Source organism: Pseudophryne corroboree, chromosome 1 (assembly GCF_028390025.1).
Source record: "Pseudophryne corroboree isolate aPseCor3 chromosome 1, aPseCor3.hap2, whole genome shotgun sequence".
NCBI classification, from domain to species: Eukaryota; Metazoa; Chordata; class Amphibia; order Anura; family Myobatrachidae; genus Pseudophryne; species Pseudophryne corroboree.
Window position 1 is genome coordinate 718664493 of NC_086444.1, and position 21638 is coordinate 718686130.

General features: G+C 47.9%; 1 protein-coding gene across 1 annotated transcript in view; it reads left to right on the top strand.

Annotated features, from left to right (window-relative positions):
- Positions 1-21638, top strand: part of SMIM24 (small integral membrane protein 24) — a 283770-nt gene that overhangs the window by 29130 nt on the left and 233002 nt on the right. The window contains exon 2 of the mRNA XM_063915468.1: positions 4024-4096. Coding sequence (XP_063771538.1) covers positions 4054-4096 — 43 coding nt within the window. The 5' untranslated portion in view covers positions 4024-4053. The remainder of the gene's footprint in view (positions 1-4023; positions 4097-21638) is intronic.

Below are 21638 nucleotides of genomic sequence, written 5' to 3' on the forward strand. Positions count from 1 at the left end.
CTGAAACAGCCTCAGTTGTAAGGGCTGGTGTAAAGGTAAATCTGGGTGGCCGAATAGGACTCTTAGACATAGAGGACTTCTACCACCAATGCCCGAAGATGTGACCACGACAACAAAGATAAAAATGAATGTTTGTTTATTGAACACAGTTCTGGTGGTACACCGACAGTAGCACAGTTATGATATGAGAAATGGTTAAAAAGCAGTATACAGTTCCACAAGAAATAGCAGTTGTAATATTCCCTTAGGTGTGGTATCCGCACAAGGCTAGCTTGGGAGATTAGGAGATGGAAACTGCTTATACCAACACCTAGGTGCTGTAGAGTAGATAAAAGCTGGAACTTGTCAGCAGGTGTAATACAGAGGCTGAACGTACTGCAGAATGAATGATGCTTGTAAACTGCCGGTTTTGCCGGATGGAACGGACAATGAAGAACTGTGAATGAAGTGCGGATGAACCAGTGTTCGCAGCGGAGTTGGATGACACTGGTGATGCTAGAGATCGATGAATTAAGAAAACAGATGACTTGAATACTGTAGATAACTGGAACACCGATGACGGAGCACCAATGACAATAGGTAGCTGAACACCACTGAAAGCCCAATGCTGGAAGCTGGTGTTTTTGAAGCACTGCCAATAGCAGAAGGCAATGAGGATACTATGGAGTCAGGCAGGCACCGAAGGGTGGTAGTTGGTGCTGGCCTCTGCAGAACTGGAGACTCAGGAGCTGGAATACCTGGAACACAGTTAGTAGTAACAGAGAGCAGAGACAGGATACGCTGGAAATGACAACCAAAGTACTGACAACTTCCAGGTCTAGGATCAGTCCCTTTATACCCTCATCAGTGCAGGGATTGGATCAGAAATCAGGCAGAGTTCAGCGGAACCGTAGATTGGTATAAATAACAGCACTCAGTGAATGTTAAACTGCACAGCAACCTCCCAGAGCCGGAGGCAGAAGCTACAGCTGGTGAGAGCCGTCGCACAGACCTGTAGTGCTTTACTGTAGTAATTGCGGCAAGGCCACAGCTGACAGGAGACGCCACACAGATCCGTCCACAGACTGAAGGATCTGCGCGTGGAGGCCGCAACTAACAGGAGATGCTATGCAGAGCCGTCCAAGTGCTGAGAGTACAGTAATGGCGGCGGAGGCCGCGATGAGCTAGAAACGCCATTCCATTTAATAGTACCTTGTGACAGCACCCACAGACTGGCAGAGATGAAATATGAAGTAAAGACATTTAGCAACATGATTGAGACCCGGCCCTAGAACCACTGAGCCAGCCTCAGAAGACACCTAAAAGGTAAAAAAATGATGTCCAGTAGTCCGGATCGTGACATACAGTTTTTGATGAAGAGGCTACCATCAGAGGGGATGCAGTCAATATTCCGGCTGTCGGGATCCCGGCGTTCAGGAGGCCGACGCCGGAATCCCGACAGCCCGTTATATGTCGCTAGAGAGAATATCGACAAACGCTTGGTATTCCCACTTGGTTGGTGGGACCACGCCACCAACTGAGTGGAAATAGAACCTGTGCGAGTGCAGTGAGCCACCGGGCCCGGCGAGCGCCCGAAGAGACTTGCCGAGATTCCGGCAGATGGGATGCCGCTGTCGGTAGAGTGACAGCTGGCAACCTGTCTGACAGGATTTTATATGTATTCCCATCAAAGAGCGAGTGGGCAAATAAAGCTTTAGTGAAACAAAGCAGGCTTCAAAAACATGTCAGAACCTCAGCATTCTTTTGGGGAAATTCTTTTCTGTACATCGTGTGGTCTTGAACTTGTTTTTGGAATGTGGTCTATCAACTCTTTAGTAAAATGTACACGAAACAAAGAGCATTTCTTGTAAGGGGGGAATTCAATGCAGAGCCGTAAGTAGAATTTTATGGTGCCCTGTGCCAGAGAGAGAATTGGCGCCCCACCATTTTTCCAATAGGGACATAAGGCTCATGCCTTGTGGTGAAGGGGCATGACAAGATTGATCCCAGAGAAGTCCAATGCTATGACGGCCCGTCTCACATTATATATATATATATATATATATATATATATAATACACACACATTTTTAGACCACTGCAAGATAATGGATTTGCACACACCTCCTCTCTATATCACATTCATGCACTTAACTTGTGAGCTCATTGTTATTGAGTTACAATACCCTTTATTATATAACACATTTCAATATACTGCCATGCTCAGGATTCAACCCTATAACCTGTTGCATTCCAGTCCAACACCCTACTCATTGATCTACTTGATCCTGCAAACAAACTATGAACACTATATGAAGCTGCTGGTACTTTGTAAAAAAAAAATATCTGCATTGCATTTGAGCAAATCTGTGTAGTTTGCACCCACACACTACATAGATCTGCTCATCCGTTATGCTGATCATTTTTTCACAAAGTACAAGGTAAGCTTCAAATAGTTAAAATTCTCTAGCTTAGAATTCTCTAGCTTTCTATGCAAAGACAGATAGCTCAATGAATAGATTGTCTGACTGCAATGCCACAGGCAATGGGTTCGAATCCCAGGTATGTCAGCATCTTAAAATGTAATAAAGGACAGTGTGACCGAATAACAAAGAAATCTCAAGTTCAGGTCATGAATGTTGTATAGGTATTAGCAACAAAAAGGGTTAGGGTAGGAGACAGCTGTGGTCAGGATATGCTGGGCTTCAAAAAGGGGGGAAGCTGCAAGTAAAAGTAATCAAAACAGGTAATTGACAAGTGCCACCAACAGCGCCCCCTACCGTGTAGCGCTATGTGCGATGCCCCCTCCGCACACACTGGCTAATTGATCCCCTGGGACTAGACAATTAGCCCCAAAGTGAGGCTGCCGGTAGCTGTTATTTGTTTGTTTGTTAGTTTTTTGTTTCTTTTTGGGTTTTGTTTTGGTTTTTTTTTTTGGGGGGGGGAGGCTCAGCAGGCTCAAAAATGAAAACAAAAAACCCCAACAGATAAAAACCCGTTTTTAGCGAATGCAGCAGTGAAAACACATAGGTCTGTGAACTTATTACGGATATTGCATGCAGATATGCATGCAGCGGCTGCATCCATCGGTGCTGTGCACGCGCACTGGCCATAGTGCACGTGTGTGATCCTTTAACATGCCGTCACATCCCAAAAGGATGCGACTGCAAGGTGATTGACAGCAGACGCTATAAGGGGGCGTCGATGCAGTGTTTGGGGGGCGTGGTCCAGACAACGCAGGCATGTCTAGACCACTCTGAGATAAAAAAAAATGGTGCCAGACCGCCTGCCAGCGCAGCCAGGCTACACAGGCATGGGTTGTCCTATAATCGATGCATTCACAATTAAATTGCAAACACATTGCGGGTCGTCCTTGCCCTGTGCTGAGGGGCCCATAGTATGTGTGTAGATGGATGCAGAACTTGTTGCGGAAGCAAGATCTGCGTCCATCTCTGATGAGCCCCCTCTGTGTTTTCAGACGAAAAATCGCAAAAAAAGGAAAACAATCATGAAAAACTCCAATTTTACGCACCCATAAAAATGACAGGGCTAGTTGGATTCCAATCTAAGGGGCATATTCAATTAGGTGAGAGAATAGTAAAAATTTCACACCTGCATGTTTTTTCCCCACTGGTGTAAGATTTTTGCTATTCATTTGGGTGCAGTGTTTTTGTTTCGTCTGAGCGGGGCGGGAAAGGGTTCGCAAGCCCCAGAGCACCGTCAATTTTTCCTAAAATCCATATTTTTAGGTAAAATGGTTGGGAATACTAAATGACTAATGACTAATTAAGCAATTTGAAGTTTTCAAATAGCTTAAATAGTCCAATTACTCACCTTCTGTAGTGCTACCTCCTCCTCTGGTTCTTCTCTCCACCATCCCTGACAACTTTTAGGGACTGGCTGGGCACAGGACTGGTATGTATTACCCCTGCACCCCTCCCCGCACACAGTACACTACACTTCAGCCGCTACCCTGACCCCCCCCTCCCCGCACACACTACTACACTACTGTATACTACATTTACCATCTTCTTTCTTCATGCAGGGAGTTCAGAAGCCAGCCCAGCAATCGGAGATGCAGCAGCCAGGCGTAGATGTCAGCAAAGCATCTGGAACAGGTGAGTATTTCTTTCTGTTTTTTCTTCTTGCACTGCAGCAGATTTTTTAAAGCAGAAAACCCTGCATGCATTTTTTTATTATTGGATACTGAAGGTATTGGGAGCGCACGTACCCGTGGTATTCCAAAATTGGGCGTGAGGTCGCAAGGTAATTTCAACTTTAAACTTGTCATTTATTTTGTACGCTCTGGACATGGCTACTACTAACAAATGCACAGAAAAAATTCTTAAAGCTATGTCTGCAAATGCTAGGAGCTTAGGAGACAAAATTCCAGAGCTAATTGCGATAATGACAAGGGATAACCTGGATTTTGTGGCAATTACAAAGTCTTGGTGCAATGAGAATCATGACTGGGACTTAGCTATACCAGGATACAATTTATTTAGGAAAGATAGAATAGGAAGAATAGGAGGAGGGGTAGCAATGTATGTGAAAAAAAGCATAAATGCTACTTTAATACAAAATAGTGAAGCCAAAACTGAGGCCCTTTGGGTCACCATAGAAACTGGGAAGAAGGACATTATTCGCATTGGGGTGATCTATAGACCACCAGGCCAGGGGCAGGATTTGGACAGGAACCTATTGTTGGACATCTCTAAAATGGCTTTTAAGGGAGAAGTCATAATCATGGGAGACTTTAATTTACCTGATGTAAATTGGGAGGGGTCTTTTGCAAGTTCAGCTACAAGTGGCAAATTTCTACATTCCTTACAGGGAGCATCTCTCAAGCAATTGGTGAGGGAGCCCACTCGCAAAGACTCAATATTAGATCTAATTCTTACAAATGGTGATAGGATATCTGATATATATGTGGGTGAGCACCTGGGATCCAGTGATCATCAAGCAGTATGGTTTAGTATAAAGACAGGATCCAACTCCTCTCACACAAAAACAAAGGTGTTGGATTTTAGAAATGCAGACTTTGCAAAAATGGGGAGATGTTTAAGTGATTCATTGGCAGACTGGAGGAACTTGGAAGGAGTGCAGGAGAGGTGGAAAAAATGAAAAGTGCATTACTAAGTGCAACAGACCTTTGTATCAAAATGGTTAGGAAAAGCACCAGGAAAAGGAAGACAGTGTGGTTCACAAAAGTAGTATCAACTAGTGTGAAAGCAAAAAAGATGGCTTTTAGGAAATACAAACAGACTCAAAATAATAACGACAAAGAGGTGTATCTGGACAGACGGAAGGATGCTAAGAAAGTGATCAGACGTGCAAAGGCAGAAGCTGAGGAGAAAATGGCCCAGTCAGTAGATAAAGGGGGCAAAACTTTTTTTAAGTATATAAGTGAAAGGAGAAAATCAAATGGAGGAATAATAAGACTTAAGACAGAGAGTGGGCATTTGGTGGAGGGAGACAAGGCAATAGCAGATCACCTAAATAATTATTTTTGCTCAGTATTTACTACAGAAGAAGGGATGGGGCCACAGTTAAATTGCAAGGACATTCATAAAAATAAGGTAGATGAAAATACATTTACAGAGGAGAAGGTCCTAACAGAACTTTCAAAACTAAAAGTGGATAAATCAATGGGACCAGATGGGATACACCCAAGGATACTCAAAGAGCTAAAAGATGTGCTGGTTACACCTTTAACAGATTTATTTAACCAGTCACTAAATACAGGTGCTATTCCAGAGGACTGGAAAAGAGCAAATGTAGTTCCACTGCACAAAAGTGGAAGCAAGGAAGAAGCAAGTAACTACAGACCAGTAAGCCTTACATCAGTAGTAGGGAAAGTAATGGAAAAACTATTAAAAGAAAGAGTAGTGGAATATCTTAAATCAAACAACTTACAGGATCCAAAACAGCATGGATTTACTGGTGGGAGATCATGCCAAACAAATCTTATTGACTTTTTTGACTCTGTGATGAAAATAATAGATCAAGGGGGAGCTGTAGATGTAGCATATCTAGACTTTAGTAAGGCATTTGACACTGTCCCACATCGCAGACTGCTAAATAAACTTGAAAGCCTGGGGGTGGATTATAAATCAGTTAAATGGATAAGAACCTGGTTGCAGGATAGGAAACAGACAGTCGTAGTTAATGGAGTGCAATCTATTGAGGGAAATGTTACCAGTGGAGTACCCCAGGGATCTGTACTTGGTCCAGTTCTCTTTAATATCTTTGTTGGTGACATTGCAGATGGTATTGAAGGGAAGATATGCCTTTTTGCAGATGATACAAAGATATGCAACAGGGTAGACACACCGGGAGGGGTCAAACAAATGATTAATGACCTAGGTAGGCTTGAGAAATGGTCAAGAACGTGGCAACTACAGTTTAATGCTAAAAAATGCAAAATCATGCACTTGGGTCTCAAAAACCCCAAGGCTAAGTATAGTATCAAGGGTACTATAATGGAAACTACTGAGGAGGAAAGAGATTTAGGAGTCACTATTTCAAGTGACTTGAAGGCAGGAAAGCAATGCAACAAAGCAATGAGAAAGGCAAGTCAGATGCTTGGTTGCATAGGGAGAGGAATCAGTAGCAGGAAAAAAGAAGTGATAATGCCACTGTATAGGTCATTGGTACGGCCCCATCTGGAATACTTTGTCCAGTCCTGGAGACCCTATCTCCAGAAGGATATAAATACATTAGAGAGTGTACAAAGAAGGGCAACTAAAATGGTGCATGGCCTACATCACAAAACTTACCCGGAAAGGCTAAAAGATCTTAACATGTATAGTTTGGAGGAGAGAAGGGAAAGGGGAGACATGATAGAAACTTTCAAATATATAAAGGGTCTTAACAAAGTTCAGGAGGGAAACATTCTTCAAAGGAAAAGAAGTATTAGAACTCGAGGGCATACATTGAGACTGGAGGGGGGGAGGTTCAGGGGAAATTTAAGGAAAAATTACTTCACAGAAAGGGTAGTGGATAAGTGGAATAGCCTCCCATCAGAGGTGGTAGAGGCTAAGACTGTAGGGCAATTTAAACATGCTTGGGACAGGCATATGAATATCCTTACGAAGAATCAAGGTTAAAAATTGGTTGAGATTGCCTAAAGGATAAAATAAAAAAGGGGCAGACTAGATGGGCCAAGTGGTTCGTATCTGCCGTCAAATTCTATGTTTCTATGTAACTTTTGGGAGGCAAAACCTCGCACTAGGGAGTTCATTCCGAGTTGATCGCTCGCTAGCTACTTTTAGCAGCCGTGCAAACGCATAGTCGCCGCCCACGGGGAGTGTATTTTCGCTTTGCAAGTGTGCGAACGCGTGTGCAGCCGAGCGCAGCGAAAACATTTTGTGCAGTTTCAGAGTAGCAATGGACTTACTCAGCGCTTGCGATCACTTAAATCTTTTTGGTGCCGGAATTGATGTCAGACACCCGCCCTGCAAACGCCTGGACACGCCTGCATTTTCCCACATACTCCCAGAAAACAGTCAATTGACACCCATAAACGCCCTCTTTCTGTCAATCACCTTGCGTTCGGCTGTGCGAATGGAATCTTCGCTAAATCTATCGCACAGCACCGATCCTCTTTGCACCCGTACGACGCGCCTGCGCATTGAGGTGCATGCGCAGTTTTGCCGTTTTTTTACTTGATCGCTGCGCTGCGAGCGATCAACTTGGAATGACTCCCTAGGGTGGATATTCCACTAAAGGCCCATACACACTAGATGAGAAAGTAAAAGATATCGCTCAGAAGGGCCAATCTGAGTGAGATCTTTTACAATCTTGTCTAGTGTGTACACTCAATGTCGTTAACAATGAGCGCTCCCAAGCATCGTTAACGACCCCCTCCCTCGTCTGAACATGTTCAGACGAGGGAGGTCCTCGTTAATGATCTGCAGCATGGACGCCGTTCCCTCCACCACCCCCTTCCGTTTCTCCATTGCCCGTTGGTCCCCAATATCGGAGTCGGCGGGGACTTGTTTCGTGTGCGTGGGCCTTTAGTCTCCTATTAGAAGACCCCACGGATTCTAAATGCAATGAAATGTTTAATCGCTGGAAGCAACCTCCTCCCCCGTTGCTTCGCCAACACTACCTATCATGTTCCCATAAGTATCCTCAATTTTATGTTTTTCAGGGGTTTTGTTTGTAACCTTGCTTTTGAATGTTGCTGTAAAGGTTTATTAATCCACTTACAGTGTTTTACCCTTTGAAAATAAAATTCCTTAAAAAAAAAAAAGTGAAAATGTTTAAGGACCAGTTCTTCATGCAGCAATAAAAAGAAAACATTTCATGCTTTTTTTTAGAGATGTGCAGCAGGCGTTTTTCGTGTTTTGGCTTCGGGTCCGCGTTCGTGTTTTGGATTCGGACGCGTTTTGGCAAAACCACCCTTTCGGGTTTTGGATTCGGGTGATTTTTTTAAAAAAACTCAAAAACAGCTAAAATCATAGAATTTGGGGGTAATTTTGATCCTATAGTATTATTAACCTCAATAACCATAATTTCCACTCATTTCCAGTCTATTCTGATCACCTCACAATATTATTTTTAGTCCTAAAATTTGCACCGAGGTCGCTGGATGACTAAGCTAAGCAACCCAACTGGGCGGCACAAACACCTGGCCCATCTAGGAGTGGACACAAGGGTTGGATATCTGCACACTCAATATATATAATATTCTAATACTGCGGGTGTAGGGGAATCATCACCCTACAACCCCATAAATAGTCCCCTTTCTTATATCTCAGACAATGCTGATTATGTTCAGGGGGTGCTGTCAATTACAGTATATGTACATCAAAATTGGGAGGAGAAAAGAGAAGGAAACTGTATAGTTGACGCACAAAAGAAAAGTTCATTATTCATAAAATGTAACCTTTATTAAGTATACATTAAAATATATTACGTTTAATCGACCCAAACTACAGTGAAACATAAGAGTTAAATTTAAACAAACTAACATGTATGTGAATCCTAATAGATTGAGAAGGTGAATAAAGAATTAAAAGGCGTATCCGCGTGTGTTTCTTATATTTAGCAATTATAGGGTTAATATGTCTTTCCCAGTGCTGTCAAAGAATGATCACTTCCGATATTCACAATTAGATATCAGCTATCACAGTTGGTACAATAATTCACTATTATCACTGTAATTCCCTAGAATGTATAATCCTAGGATTATACATTCTAATTAATTGTGAATATCGGAAGTGATCATTCTTTGACAGCACAAACATGTTAGTTTGATTTTAACTCTTATGTTTCACTGTAATTTGGGTCGATTAAACGTAATATATTTTAATGTATACTTAATAAAGGTAAAATTTTATGAATAATTAACTTTTCTTTAGTGCGTCAACTATACAGTTTCCTTCTCTTTTCTACTCCCAATTTCCATCTAGGAGTGGCACTGCAGTGTAAGACAGGAAGGCACTTAAAAAAAAATCCCCAAACAGCACATGATACAAAGATAAATAAAAAAAGAGGTGCAAGATGGAATTGTCCTTGGGCCCTCTCACCCACCCTTATGTTGTATAAACAGGACATGCACACTTTAACAAACCCATCATTTCAGCGACAGGGTCTGTCACACGACTGTGGCTGAAATGACTGGTTGGTTTAGGCCCCCACCAAAAAAGAAGCAATCTCTCCTTGCACAAACTGGCTCTACAGAGGCAAGATGTCCACCTCATCATCATCCTCCGATTCCTCACCCCTTTCACTGTGTACATCCTCCTCCTCACAGAGTATTCATTCGTCCCCACTGGAATCCACCATCACAGGTCCCTGTGTACTTTCTGGAGGCAATTGCTGGTAAATGTCTCAACGGAGGAATTTATAATTCACTTTGATGAACATCATCTTCTCCACATTTTGTGGAAGTAACCTCCTACGCCGATCGCTGACAAGGTGATCGGCTGCACTAAACACTCTTTCGGAGTACACACGAGGGGGGGCAACTTAGGTAAAATAAAGCCAGTTTGTGCAAGGGCCTCCAAATTGCCTCTTTTTCCTGCCAGTATACATACGGACTGTCTGACATGCCTACAGTGATGCTGTCACCCATATAATCCTCCACCATTCGTTCAATGGCGACAGAATCATATGCAGTGACAGTAGACGACATGTCAGTAATCGTTGGCAGGTCCTTCAGTCCGGACCAGATGTCAGCACTTGCTCCTGACTGCCCTGCATCACCGCCAGCGGGTGGGTTTGGAAGTTTTATCCTTTTCCTTGCAGTTCCAGTTGCGGTAGAAAATGAAGGAGGCGCTGTTGGCGGGTCACGTTCCGCTTGACTTGACAATTGTCTCACCAGCAGGTCTTTGAACCTCTGCAGACTTGTGTCTGCCAGAAAGAGAGATACAACGTAGGCTTTAAACCTAGGATCGAGCACGGTGGCCAAAATGTAGTGCTCTGATTTCAACAGATTGACCACCCGTGAATCCTGGTTAAGCGAATGAAGGGCTCCATCCACAAGTCCCACATGCCTAGCGGAATCGCTCCGTCTTAGCTCCTCCTTCAATCTCTCCAGCTGCTTCTGCAAAAGCCTGATGAGGGGAATGACCTGACTTAGGCTGGCAGTGTCTGAACTGACTTCACGTGTGGCAAGTTCAAAGGGTTGGAGAACCTTGCACAACATGGAAATCATTCTCCATTGAGCTTGAGTCAGGTGTATTCCCCCTCCTTTGCCTATATCGTAGGCAGATGTATAGGCTTGAATGGCCTTTTGCTGCTCCTCCATCCTCCGAAGCATATAGAGGGTTGAATTCCACCTCGTTACCACCTCTTGCTTCAGGTGATGGCAGGGCATGTTCAGGAGTGTTTGCTGGTGCTCCAGTCTTCAGCACGCGGTGGCTGAATGCCGAAAGTGGTGCGCAATTTTTTTGGGCCACCGACAGCATCTCCTGCACGCCCCTGTCGTTTAAAAAAAATTCTGCACCACCAAATTAATTGTATGTGCAAAACAAGGGACATGCTGGAATTTGCCCACATGTAATGCATGCACAATATTGGTGGTGGTGTCCGATATCACAAATCCCCAGGAGAGTCCAATTGGGGTAAGCCATTCTGCGATGATGTTCCTCAGTTTCCGTAAGAGGTTGTCAGCTGTGTGCCTCTTATGGAAAGTGGTGATACAAAGCGTAGCCTGCCTAGGAACGAGTTGGCGTTTGCGAGATGCTGCTACTGGTGCCACCGCTGTTGTTGCTGCGGGAGGCAATACATCTACCCAGTGGGCTGTCACAGTCATATAGTCCTTAGTCTGCCCTGCTCTACTTGTCCACATGTCCATGGTTAAGTGGACAGTGGGTACAACTGCATTTTTTAGGACACTGAGGACACTTTTTCTGACGTCTGTGTACATTCTCTGTATCGCCTGCCTAGAGAAGTGGAACCTAGATGGGATTTGGTACCGGGGACACACTACCTCAAGCAATTCTCTGAGTCCCTGTGAACTAACGGTGGATACCGGACGCACGTCTAACACCAACATAGTTGTCAAGGCCTGAGTTATCCGCTTTGCAACAGGATGACTGCTGTGATATTTAATCTTCCTCGCAAAGGACTGTTGGACAGTCAATTGCTTACTGGAAGTAGTACAAGTGGTCTTCCGACTTCCCCTCTGGGATGACGATCGACTCCCAGCAGCAACAACAGCAGCGCCAGCAGCAGTAGGCGTTACACTCAAGGATCCACGGAGGAATCCCAGTTAGGAGAGGACTTGTCAGTCTTGACAGTGACATGGCCTGCAGGTCTATTGGCGTTCCTGTCTAAGGAGGAAATTGACATTGAGGGAGTTGGTGGTGTGGTTTGCAGGAGCTTGGGTACAAGCGGAAAAAGGTATTTAGTTGTCAGTGGACTGCTTCCGCTGTTACCCAAAGTTTTTGAACTTGTCAATGACTTCTGATGAATGCGCTCCAGGTGACGTATAAGGGAGGATGTTCCTAGGTGGTTAACGTCCTTACCCCTACTTATTACAGCTTGATAAAGGCAACACACGGCTTGACACCTGTTGTCCACATTTCTGTTTAAATAATTCCACACCGAAGAGGTGATTTTTGGGGTATTTTGACCAGGCATGTCAATGGCCTTATTCATCCCACGGACAACAACTGTCTTCCCGGGTGCCTGATTTAAACAAACCACATCACCATCAGAATCCTCATCGTCCGCTTCCTCCTCAGTGCCAGCAACACCCATGTCCTCATCCTGGTGTACTTCAACAGTGACATCTTCAATTTCAATATCAGGAACTGGACTGTGGGTGCTCCTTCCAGCACTTGCAGGGGGCGTGCAAATGGTGGAAGGAGCCACCTCTTCCCGTCCAGTGTTGGGAAGGTTAGGCATCGCACCCGCTGACACATCTGGACTCTCCTTGGGGGATTTGTGATTTAGAACGCACAATTCTTTGCTGTGCTTTTGCCAGCTTAACTCTTTTCATTTTTCTAGCGGGAGGATGAGTGCTTCCATCGTCATGTGAAGCTGAACCACTAGTCATGAGGAACATAGGAGAGGGCCTTAGCCGTTCCTTGCCACTCCGTGTCGTAAATGGCATATTGGCAAGTTTATGCTTCTCCTCAGACGATTTTAATTTAGATTTTTGGGTCATTTTACTGAACTTTTGCTTTTTGGATTTTACATGCTGTCTACTATCACATTGGGCATCGGCCTTGGGAGACGACGTTGATGGCATTTCATCGTTTCTGCCTTGACTAGTGGCAGCAGCTTCAGCACTAGGTGGAAGTGGATCTTGATCTTTCCCTATTTTACCCTCCAAATTTTTGTCCTCCATTTTTTAATGTGTGGAATTATATGCCAGTAATATATCTGGAATTAGACGGCAGTAATGTCTGGAATTAGATACCACTAGATAGATACCAGATACCACTGTGACTGGAATGATGATGACCTATACACAGTGACCGGACACTACCACAGCACCCTACAGCAGCAAGATGCAGCACATGACACTGAGCACTGACCAGTGATACTGATCACTGATGATACTACTGAGCAGTGATACTGAGAACTGACACTGAGCAGCACAAGACACTGAGCACTGACCAGTGATACTGAGCACTGATGATACTACTGAGCAGTGATACTGAGCACTGATGATACTACTGAGCAGTGATACTGAGAACTGACACTGAGCAGCACAAGACACTGAGCACTGACCAGTGATACTGAGCACTGATGATACTACTGAGCAGTGATACTGAGCACTGATGATACTACTGAGCAGTGATACTGAGAACTGACAGTGAGCAGTACAATACACTGAGCACTGGCCAGTGATACTGAGCACTGATGATACTACTGAGCAGTGACACTGAGCAGCACGATGCAGCACAAGACAATGAACACTGATACTGAGCACTAATACTGAGAACTGACACTGGGAGAACGTAGCCAAATCCTCTCTGTACTCTCTACAATGCCCGAGTGAAAATGGCGGCGATGAGCGGCTCTTTATATGGAATCCGAATCTCACGAGAATCCGACAGCGGAATGATGACGTTTTGCCTTGTTCGGGTTTTCCGAGTCAGGCAGGAATAACCGAGCCGGGCTCAGAACCGTGTTTGACACGTGGAGTTCGGGGGGGGGTTTGGTTCTCGGCGAACCGAACCCGCTCATCTCTACTTTTTTCTCAATGCAATAATTTTTTTTTTTTTTGTCTTCTTTATAGCAAATGGCTGCCCATGCACAGGGGCTGGTCAACCAAGGTAGCCTGGAGTGCTGGGTCCTGGGGGGGCGCAGCGACGGCGCAATAGATTAATTAGGTTTCTTTTTTTTTTTCTCTTTTATTTCACCACTAAGCAGCGACGGTGCCGCTCATTTCTGCCATCGCCACTCATCTGCCCTAAGCTGTCATTGGGACCAGGGCCGGCGCTACCATTAGGCAGCTTTATGCATCTGCCTATGGGTGCTGGCCACTGGAGGGCGGCATGCTCCAATTAAATATATTTTACAAAAAAAATAAATATTTTGATAAGTAAGCCTAGACCAGGGGCGGCCGCGGCGAGGGTCTAGCCTGCCACAGCCGTCAGTAACCTCACCGGCGCCAGTGTATTGATTTCCCTGCTCCATGTCTCTAACAGAAATAGATGGAGCTGCGCGTATGAGAGAGCAGGTCAGGAGACGGGCGCCGCCCACACTGACAGCCTAACACGCATCCTAGGCGCCGTCGGCACGAACATGCCGTGCGCTTGTGCGGCGCCCGTCTCCTGACCTGCTCTCTCATACGCGCAGCTCCGTCTATTTCTGTTAAAGACATGGAGCAGGGAAATCAATACACTGGCGTAGGTGAGGTGACTGATGGCTGTGGCAGGCTAGACCCTCGCCGCGGCCGCCCGTGGTCTCGGCTTACTTATCAAAATATTTTTTTTTTTGGTAAAATATATTTAATTGGAGCATCTGAAAGGCAAGAGAAGTCTCCCTATCCCCTCCCTCCCCGCGCCTCCCTATCCCCTCCCTCCCTGCCGCCCCGCGCCTCCCTATCCCCTCCCTCCCTGCCGCCCCGCGTCTCCCTATCCTCTCCCTCCCACCCCGCGTCTCACTATCCCCTCACTGCCGCCCCGCGTCTCGCTATCCCCTCCCTCCCCGCCGCCCCGCGCCTCCCTATCCCCTCCCTCCCTGCCGCCCCGCGTCTCCCTATCCTCTCCCTCCCACCCCGCGTCTCACTATCCCCTCACTGCCGCCCCGCGTCTCGCTATCCCCTCCCTCCCCGCCGCCCGCGCCTCCCTCTCCCCTCCCTCCCTGCCGCCCCGCGTCTCCCTATCCTCTCCCTCCCACCCCGCGTCTCACTATCCCCTCACTGCCGCCCCGCGTCTCGCTATCCCCGCCGCCCCGCGCCTCCCTATCCCCTCCCTGCCGCCCCGCGTCTCCCTAGCCTCTCCCTCCCACCCCGCGTCTCACTATCCCCTCACTGCCGCCCCGCGTCTCGCTATCCCCTCCCTCCCTTCCGCCCCGCGTCTCCCTATCCTCTCCCTCCCACCCCGCGTCTCACTATCCCCTCACTGCCGCCCCTCGTCTTGCTATCCCCTCCCTCCCCACCGCCCCGCGCCTCCCTATCCCCTCCCTCCCTGCCGCCCCGCGCCTCCCTATCCCCTCCCTCCCTGCCGCCCCGCGTCTCCCTATCCTCTCCCTCCCATCCCGCGTCTCACTATCCCCTCACTGCCGCCCCGCGTCTCGCTATCCCCGCCGCCCCGCGCCTCCCTATCCCCTCCCTCCCTGCCGCCCCGCGTCTCCCTATCCTCTCCCTCCCACCCCGCGTCTCACTATCCCCTCACTGCCGCCCCGCGTCTCGCTATCCCCTCCCTCCCTTCCGCCCCGCGTCTCCCTATCCTCTCCCTCCCACCCCACGTCTCACTATCCCCTCACTGCCGCCCCGCGTCTCCCTATCCCCTCCCTCCCCGCCGCCCCGCGCCTCCCTATCCCCTCCCTCCCTGCCGCCCCGCGCCTCCCTATCCCCTCCCTCCCTGCCGCCCCGCGCCTCCCTATCCCCTCCCTCCCTGCCGCCCCGCGTCTCCCTATCCCCTCCCTCCCACCCCGCGTCTCACTATCCCCTCACTGCCGCCCCGCGTCTCGCTATCCCCTCCCTCCCCGCCGCCCCGCATTTCCCTATCCCCTCCCTCCCTGCCGCCCCGCGCCTCCCTATCCCCTCCCTCCCTGCCGCCCCGCGCCTCCCTATCCCCTCCCTCCCTGCCGCCCCGCGTCTCCCTATCCTCTCCCTCCCACCTTGCGTCTCACTATCCCCTCACTGCCGACCCCCGTCTCGCTATCCCCTCCCTCCCCACCGCCCCGCGCCTCCCTATCCCCTCCCTCCCTGCCGCCCCGCGTCTCCCTATCCTCTCCCTCCCACCCCGTGTCTCACTATCCCCTCACTGCCGCCCCGCGTCTCGCTATCCCCTCCCTCCCTGCCGCCCCGCGTCTCCCTATCCTCTCCCTCCCACCCCGCGTCTCACTATCCTTTCACTGCCGCCCCGCGTCTCGCTATCCCCTCCCCGCCGCCCCGCGCCTCCCTATCCCCTCCCTCCCTGCCGCCCCGCGTCTCCCTATCCCCTCCCTCCCTGCCGCCCCGCGTCTCCCTATCCCCTCCCTCCCTGCCGCCCCGCGTCTCCCTATCCCCTCCCTCCCACCCCGCGTCTCACTATCCCCTCACTGCCGCCCCGCGTCTCGCTATCCCCTCCCTCCCCACCGCCCCGCGCCTCCCTATCCCCTCCCTCCCTGCCGCCCCGCGCCTCCCTATCCCCTCCCTCCCTGCCGCCCCGCGTCTCCCTATCCCCTCCCTCGCACCCCGCGTCTCACTATCCCCTCCCTGCCGCCCCGCGTCTCGCTATCCCCTCCCTCCCTGCCGCCCCGCGCCTCCCTATCTCCTCCCTCCCACCACGCATCTCCCTATCCCCTCCCTCCCACCCCGCGTCTCCCTATCCCCTCCCTCCCACCCCGCGTCTCCCTATCCCCTCCCTCCCACCCCACGTCTCCCTATCCCCTCCCTCCCACCCCACGTCTCCCTATCCCCTCCCTCGCACCCCGCATCTTGCTATCCCCTCCCTCCCTGCCGCCCCGCGTCTCCCTATCCCCTCCATCCCACCCCACGTCTCCCTATCCCCTCCCTCCCACCCCACGTCTCCCTATCCCCTCCCTCCCTGCCGCCCCGCGCCTCCCGATGTTGGAGTTGCCTACAGCAGCGGCAGCTCCGGAGATAACAGGCAGCGCGGTTACCTCTATTTCCGTGCCCTCAGCATCTCCGGCAGCATCTGCTTCCTCCGGGACTGAGGAACCAGGACCACTAAGGCGAGGGGTGGGGGGAGTTGTGCTTGGTGGCAAGTGTCTGGGCAGCTCACCCCCAGATCACTTGGACTGCAGCTCCCCCCCTTGTGATCTGGGGGTGAGCTGCAGTCCAAGTGATCTGGGGGTGAGCTGCAGTCCAAGTGATCTGGGGGTGAGCTGCAGTCCAAGTGATCTGGGGGTGAGCTGCAGTCCAAGTGATCTGGGCAAAATCACTTGGACTCCAGCTCACCCCCAGATCACTTGGACGCAGGGACAGGGAAAAATAAATAAAATAAATGTAAAAAAATGATATATTTATATCACAGCTGCCCGCCTCCCACCGCTGACCAGCGCTCACTTCTGCACGCTGCACCGCCATTGAAAGCTGACCACCGCATACCACAACTGGCGGTGGTCAGAGGGACATCAACGCCTCAGCGAAGAAGGACAGCTTAGTACCGCCGCATCCCCCGCAGACCATGGGCTCATCCGCCTCCGACTACCACAGTCCCTTCCGCACCTCCGCTGCACATATCAGGTAATGTTACCCTATGTCCCTGCTGTCATGCTCTCAGTCCCTGCTGTCATGCTCTCAGTCCCTGCTGTCATGCTCTCAGTCCCTGCTGTCATGCTCTCAGTCCCTGCTGTCACTCTCTCAGTCCCTGCTGTCACTCTCTCAGTCCCTGCTGTCACTCTCTCAGTCCTTGCTGTCACTCTCTCTCCCTGTCCCTGATTTGTGGGTCATACCGTTTGCTATAATGTGAATTTCGGCTCATACCATGTGCTATAATGTGAATTTCGGCTCATACCATGTGGTAAAATCAGAATTTTGGCTCATACCGTATGCTGTAATGTGAATTTCGGGTCATACCGTGTGCTATAATGTGAATTTCGGCTCATACAGTGTGGTAAAATCTGAAATTTTGGGTCATAGCGTGTTCTGTAACGTGAATTTCGGCTCATACCGTGTGCTGTAATGTGAATTTCGGCTCATACTGTGTAGTAAAATATGAATTTTGGCTCATACTGTGTGCTGTAATGTGAATTTCGGCTCATACTGTGTAGTAAAATATGAATTTTGGCTCATACTGTGTGCTGTAATGTGAATTTCGGCTCATACTGTGTGCTGTAATGTGAATTTCGGCTCATACTGTGTGGTAAAATATGAATTTTGGCTCATACTGTGTGCTGTAATTTGAATTTCGGGTCATACTGTGTGCTGTAATTTGAATTTCGGCTCATACCGTGTGCTGTAATGTGAATTTCGGCTCATACTGTGTGGTAAAATATGAATTTTGGCTCATACTGTGTGCTGTAATGTGAGTTTCGGCTCATACCGTGTGCTGTAATGTGAATTTTGGCTCATACCGTGTGCTGTAATGTGAATTTCGGCTCATACTGTGTGCTGTAATGTGAATTTCGGCTCATATGGTGTGCTGTAATGTGAATTTCGGCTCATACTGTGTGGTAAAATATGAATTTCGGATCATACCATGTGCTGTAGTGTGAATTTTGGCTCATACCATGTGCTGTAGTGTGAATTTCGGCTCATTCCGTGTGCTGTAATGTGAATTTCTAGATAGTATAAGAATTTCTAGATAGTATAAGGGGTCCTAATACACTGCCACACCCCCTCTTCCGGAGGCGCGCGCATAATTGCAACCTTCGCTTTTCCATACCCCCACTTCAAAATGTCCACTTCGACCACTGTATATGTATGTGTGTGTGTATATGTGTATATATATATATATATATATATGTGTATATATATATATATTATATATAAAATCTCAGTGCCTCCCCAGCCAATGACCTCACCGCACGTCACTGCCACAAAGTTCTAGTTACAACCCTGGTGCCTATCTATAATACTGTATAAAACTACAGACTGTGGTATTATACTATATATGGATGTGGGGCTGGATGCTTTTTAACTTGTGTGCATTTAATATAATATTTGTCAGGTTATCTTTTGCTGTTATTTGGCTGCTTCAGGAGGATCAACATACTGTTAACACAGCCTCTAGATAACGTGATCACTCCACTGTCCAAGCAACAGGGGAAGGGGAGGTCCGGGAGGACGGGGGGAAGGGGGGTGTAGGCAGAAATTTTGCCTAGGGTGCCGAGAAACCTTGCACCGGCCCTGATTGGGACCGCCCCTGGTTTCAAGGGGGCAGGCCCCATCTGTCACTAACACCTAGGCTAAGATACTGTATGCAGGCAGCTAACAGGCTAAGCACATAGACTGCACCTGCAGCTAACAGCATCACTTATGCTGCCGGCTGCCTGCTGTGAAGATCTAAAGAAGTGAGAAGAACTACAATTTGTATCAGCAAACAATAACTGAATTTGTGGTAAGTTTGATACATAATTACAGATTTTTACCTGAATATGAGCGAAAAAATTGGTGGGAGGGGGGGGGGGGGGCGGACGCTTCCATATTAGCCTGGGGTGGCTGGAACCCTTAATCAGGCCCTGCTCATGCATTCTCATTTCTTGCTCTTTCGCTGTTTTCAAATTGGTTTCAACATGAAAATCATAAATTAGAAAGTTGAAAAACCTAATTATACAGTACTCTCCAGACAATTTTGATTATTTCAAAATTATTTAACAGAGGCAGGAGCATTTTAACCCTGGTGGGCCCCCACCCTTTGCACGGCGTAGTAGTCTCCGGCATTGTGCGACGTCTGCCATGTTCCGGAGACCAATTTGACTATTGCGTATACCCCGTGGCCATTTTAGCTGCGTTTTTTTCCGTGACTGCAGCGCCCGATGCTGGACTCCTGGAAGGTAAGCATTAAATATGGGTGCACCCATTATAGAAACGCCAATGAACATAACAGATTTTCAATGCTTTTGATGGACCTCACACACTTATATTTGCTAAACAGTGGGTTACAAATCCCAGTGGTTTAGTGGAAATTTACTGTCAGGATTGCAAGACGCAGATTTACTAAGCTCAAAAGCACAGAGAAACCATACTTTAGAATGAACACTAAACAACTATCAATGTTTCTGCAGCGGGGTACACTGGTACTCCACAGGGAATAACATCGGGGTGTAGAGTTGGATCTTGATCCGAGGCACCAACAAGCTAAAGCTTTGACTGTTCCCAGGATGCACTGCACCGCCTCCTCTATAGCCCCGCCTCCAGGCACTGGCGCTCAGCTTGAAAGTTGGTGCCTGCAGTGCAGGTAGCTAACAGGTGGAGCTGCGCTAGGCAGCCCTGAAAAGAGCTTTTTTAAGAAAAAAGACTTCAAGGGCTGCAGCACCTCCCTCAGCGGCGCTGCATACTCCCGTGCCCTGGTTGCCGGGTACTTGCAGCGGAGGCTCTCCGGCTCCCATAAGGCACACATCACGGCTGCTGCTCTCCTGGATCGCGTGGCCGCACTTCAGGGAGGAGGTAAGGGGGTCCCCTAGCTGGGACCCGCCGAAATCGCAATCCGGTCGCGGTCCCAGGAGACGGACCGCGGCGCTCGAGTGGACACTGTGGCCGTGCAGGAACCCCACTATATCCACCAGGGCAGGGAGCACAGGTCGGCTTACTAAAATCCGTTTATCATAGGCTCTGTCATGTTTAAATACAGAAAGGAGGATCACATATTATATGTGATCATTCCTGGCACTGATAAGTTTTCTACTTTCATTGCTAAGTTGAAAGGAGAAAACTTATCAGTGCCAGGAATGGCTGTGCCTGACTGAGGCACTAATGTATGTAAAAAGTGTGAAATTATGTTTAATCAGAATGAGAATCCCCATTTACAAGTGCCAGGGGATAAGATGAACAATAGGTTTGGACAGAGACAGAGAGCAGCCAGGGAGGGGTGGGCCACAGTCAGATGCTGCAGAACCTCTGAGGGGGAGGGCCTATCAACCTTCTCCTGAGGCTGAGCCAGGAAAGGAACATGTTACTCTCTCTCCAGGTGTAGGTAACAGGAGTGTAGAATAGTGATGGGAAATCTAGTTCACTTTGGTGATTAGTTCATTATGATCTAGTTCACTCAAAAGATTAGTTCAGAAGATTAGTTCATGTAGTTCATTTAGTTCATCATTTCACTCACTGACTTAGATTTAGAACTAGTCTAGACTATTACATATAGAGTAGGTATTTCTAATACTAGCTCATTGTAGGAGTTATAATCTTTTTCAAATGATCAGATATGTTTAAACTGTCAGATTTTTTTTATTTTTAAGAAAAGCAATAAGTTATATAGTAACCTTATAGTGACATATGTATCTCTGCAATATTAATCCCATTGTTGGTACTCCTTTTTACTTCATAATATGCAAGTGAAAGACCCAAATTCATAGTAATGTCATAAGTCACTTTTTTTCTGCTTTTAAAATACAATAATTAAAAGAAAAAAAAGTCCCTTTGCCCCAGTGTAACAGACCTTAGAGAGAGATAAAGTGGAGATGTTGTAAAGTAACCAATCAGCTTCTGTCTTTTATCTTCAACAGTATATAAGGTGACAGAAGCTGTTTGGTTGCTAGGGGCAACTGCTCTACTTTATGTCACTTGAAGGTTCATAGTACATATCCTCCTGTGTCTTCTGTGGAGTAATCCTACCCTACAGGATAGCATGCAGCACTCAGCACTGTGTCTTTAGCTGATTGGGAGTGTAGCTTGTCACCTAATATACTGGGGGAATGAATCATGGCTATATGCAGTTCAGTATCAGCTCCATACAATGCATATGCCTGTGCACAGCAGTGCCACACATGGTAGCTTAGGAGTACTGCACTGACTCGTATGGCTGTATGAGTCATTGAGTCAGTGAACTGATCAGTGATCTGTAATGAATCACTGAACTACTGAACTACTTGCAAGGAGAGTGACTCATGAGTCGTCAGGACAATGCAGTTCAC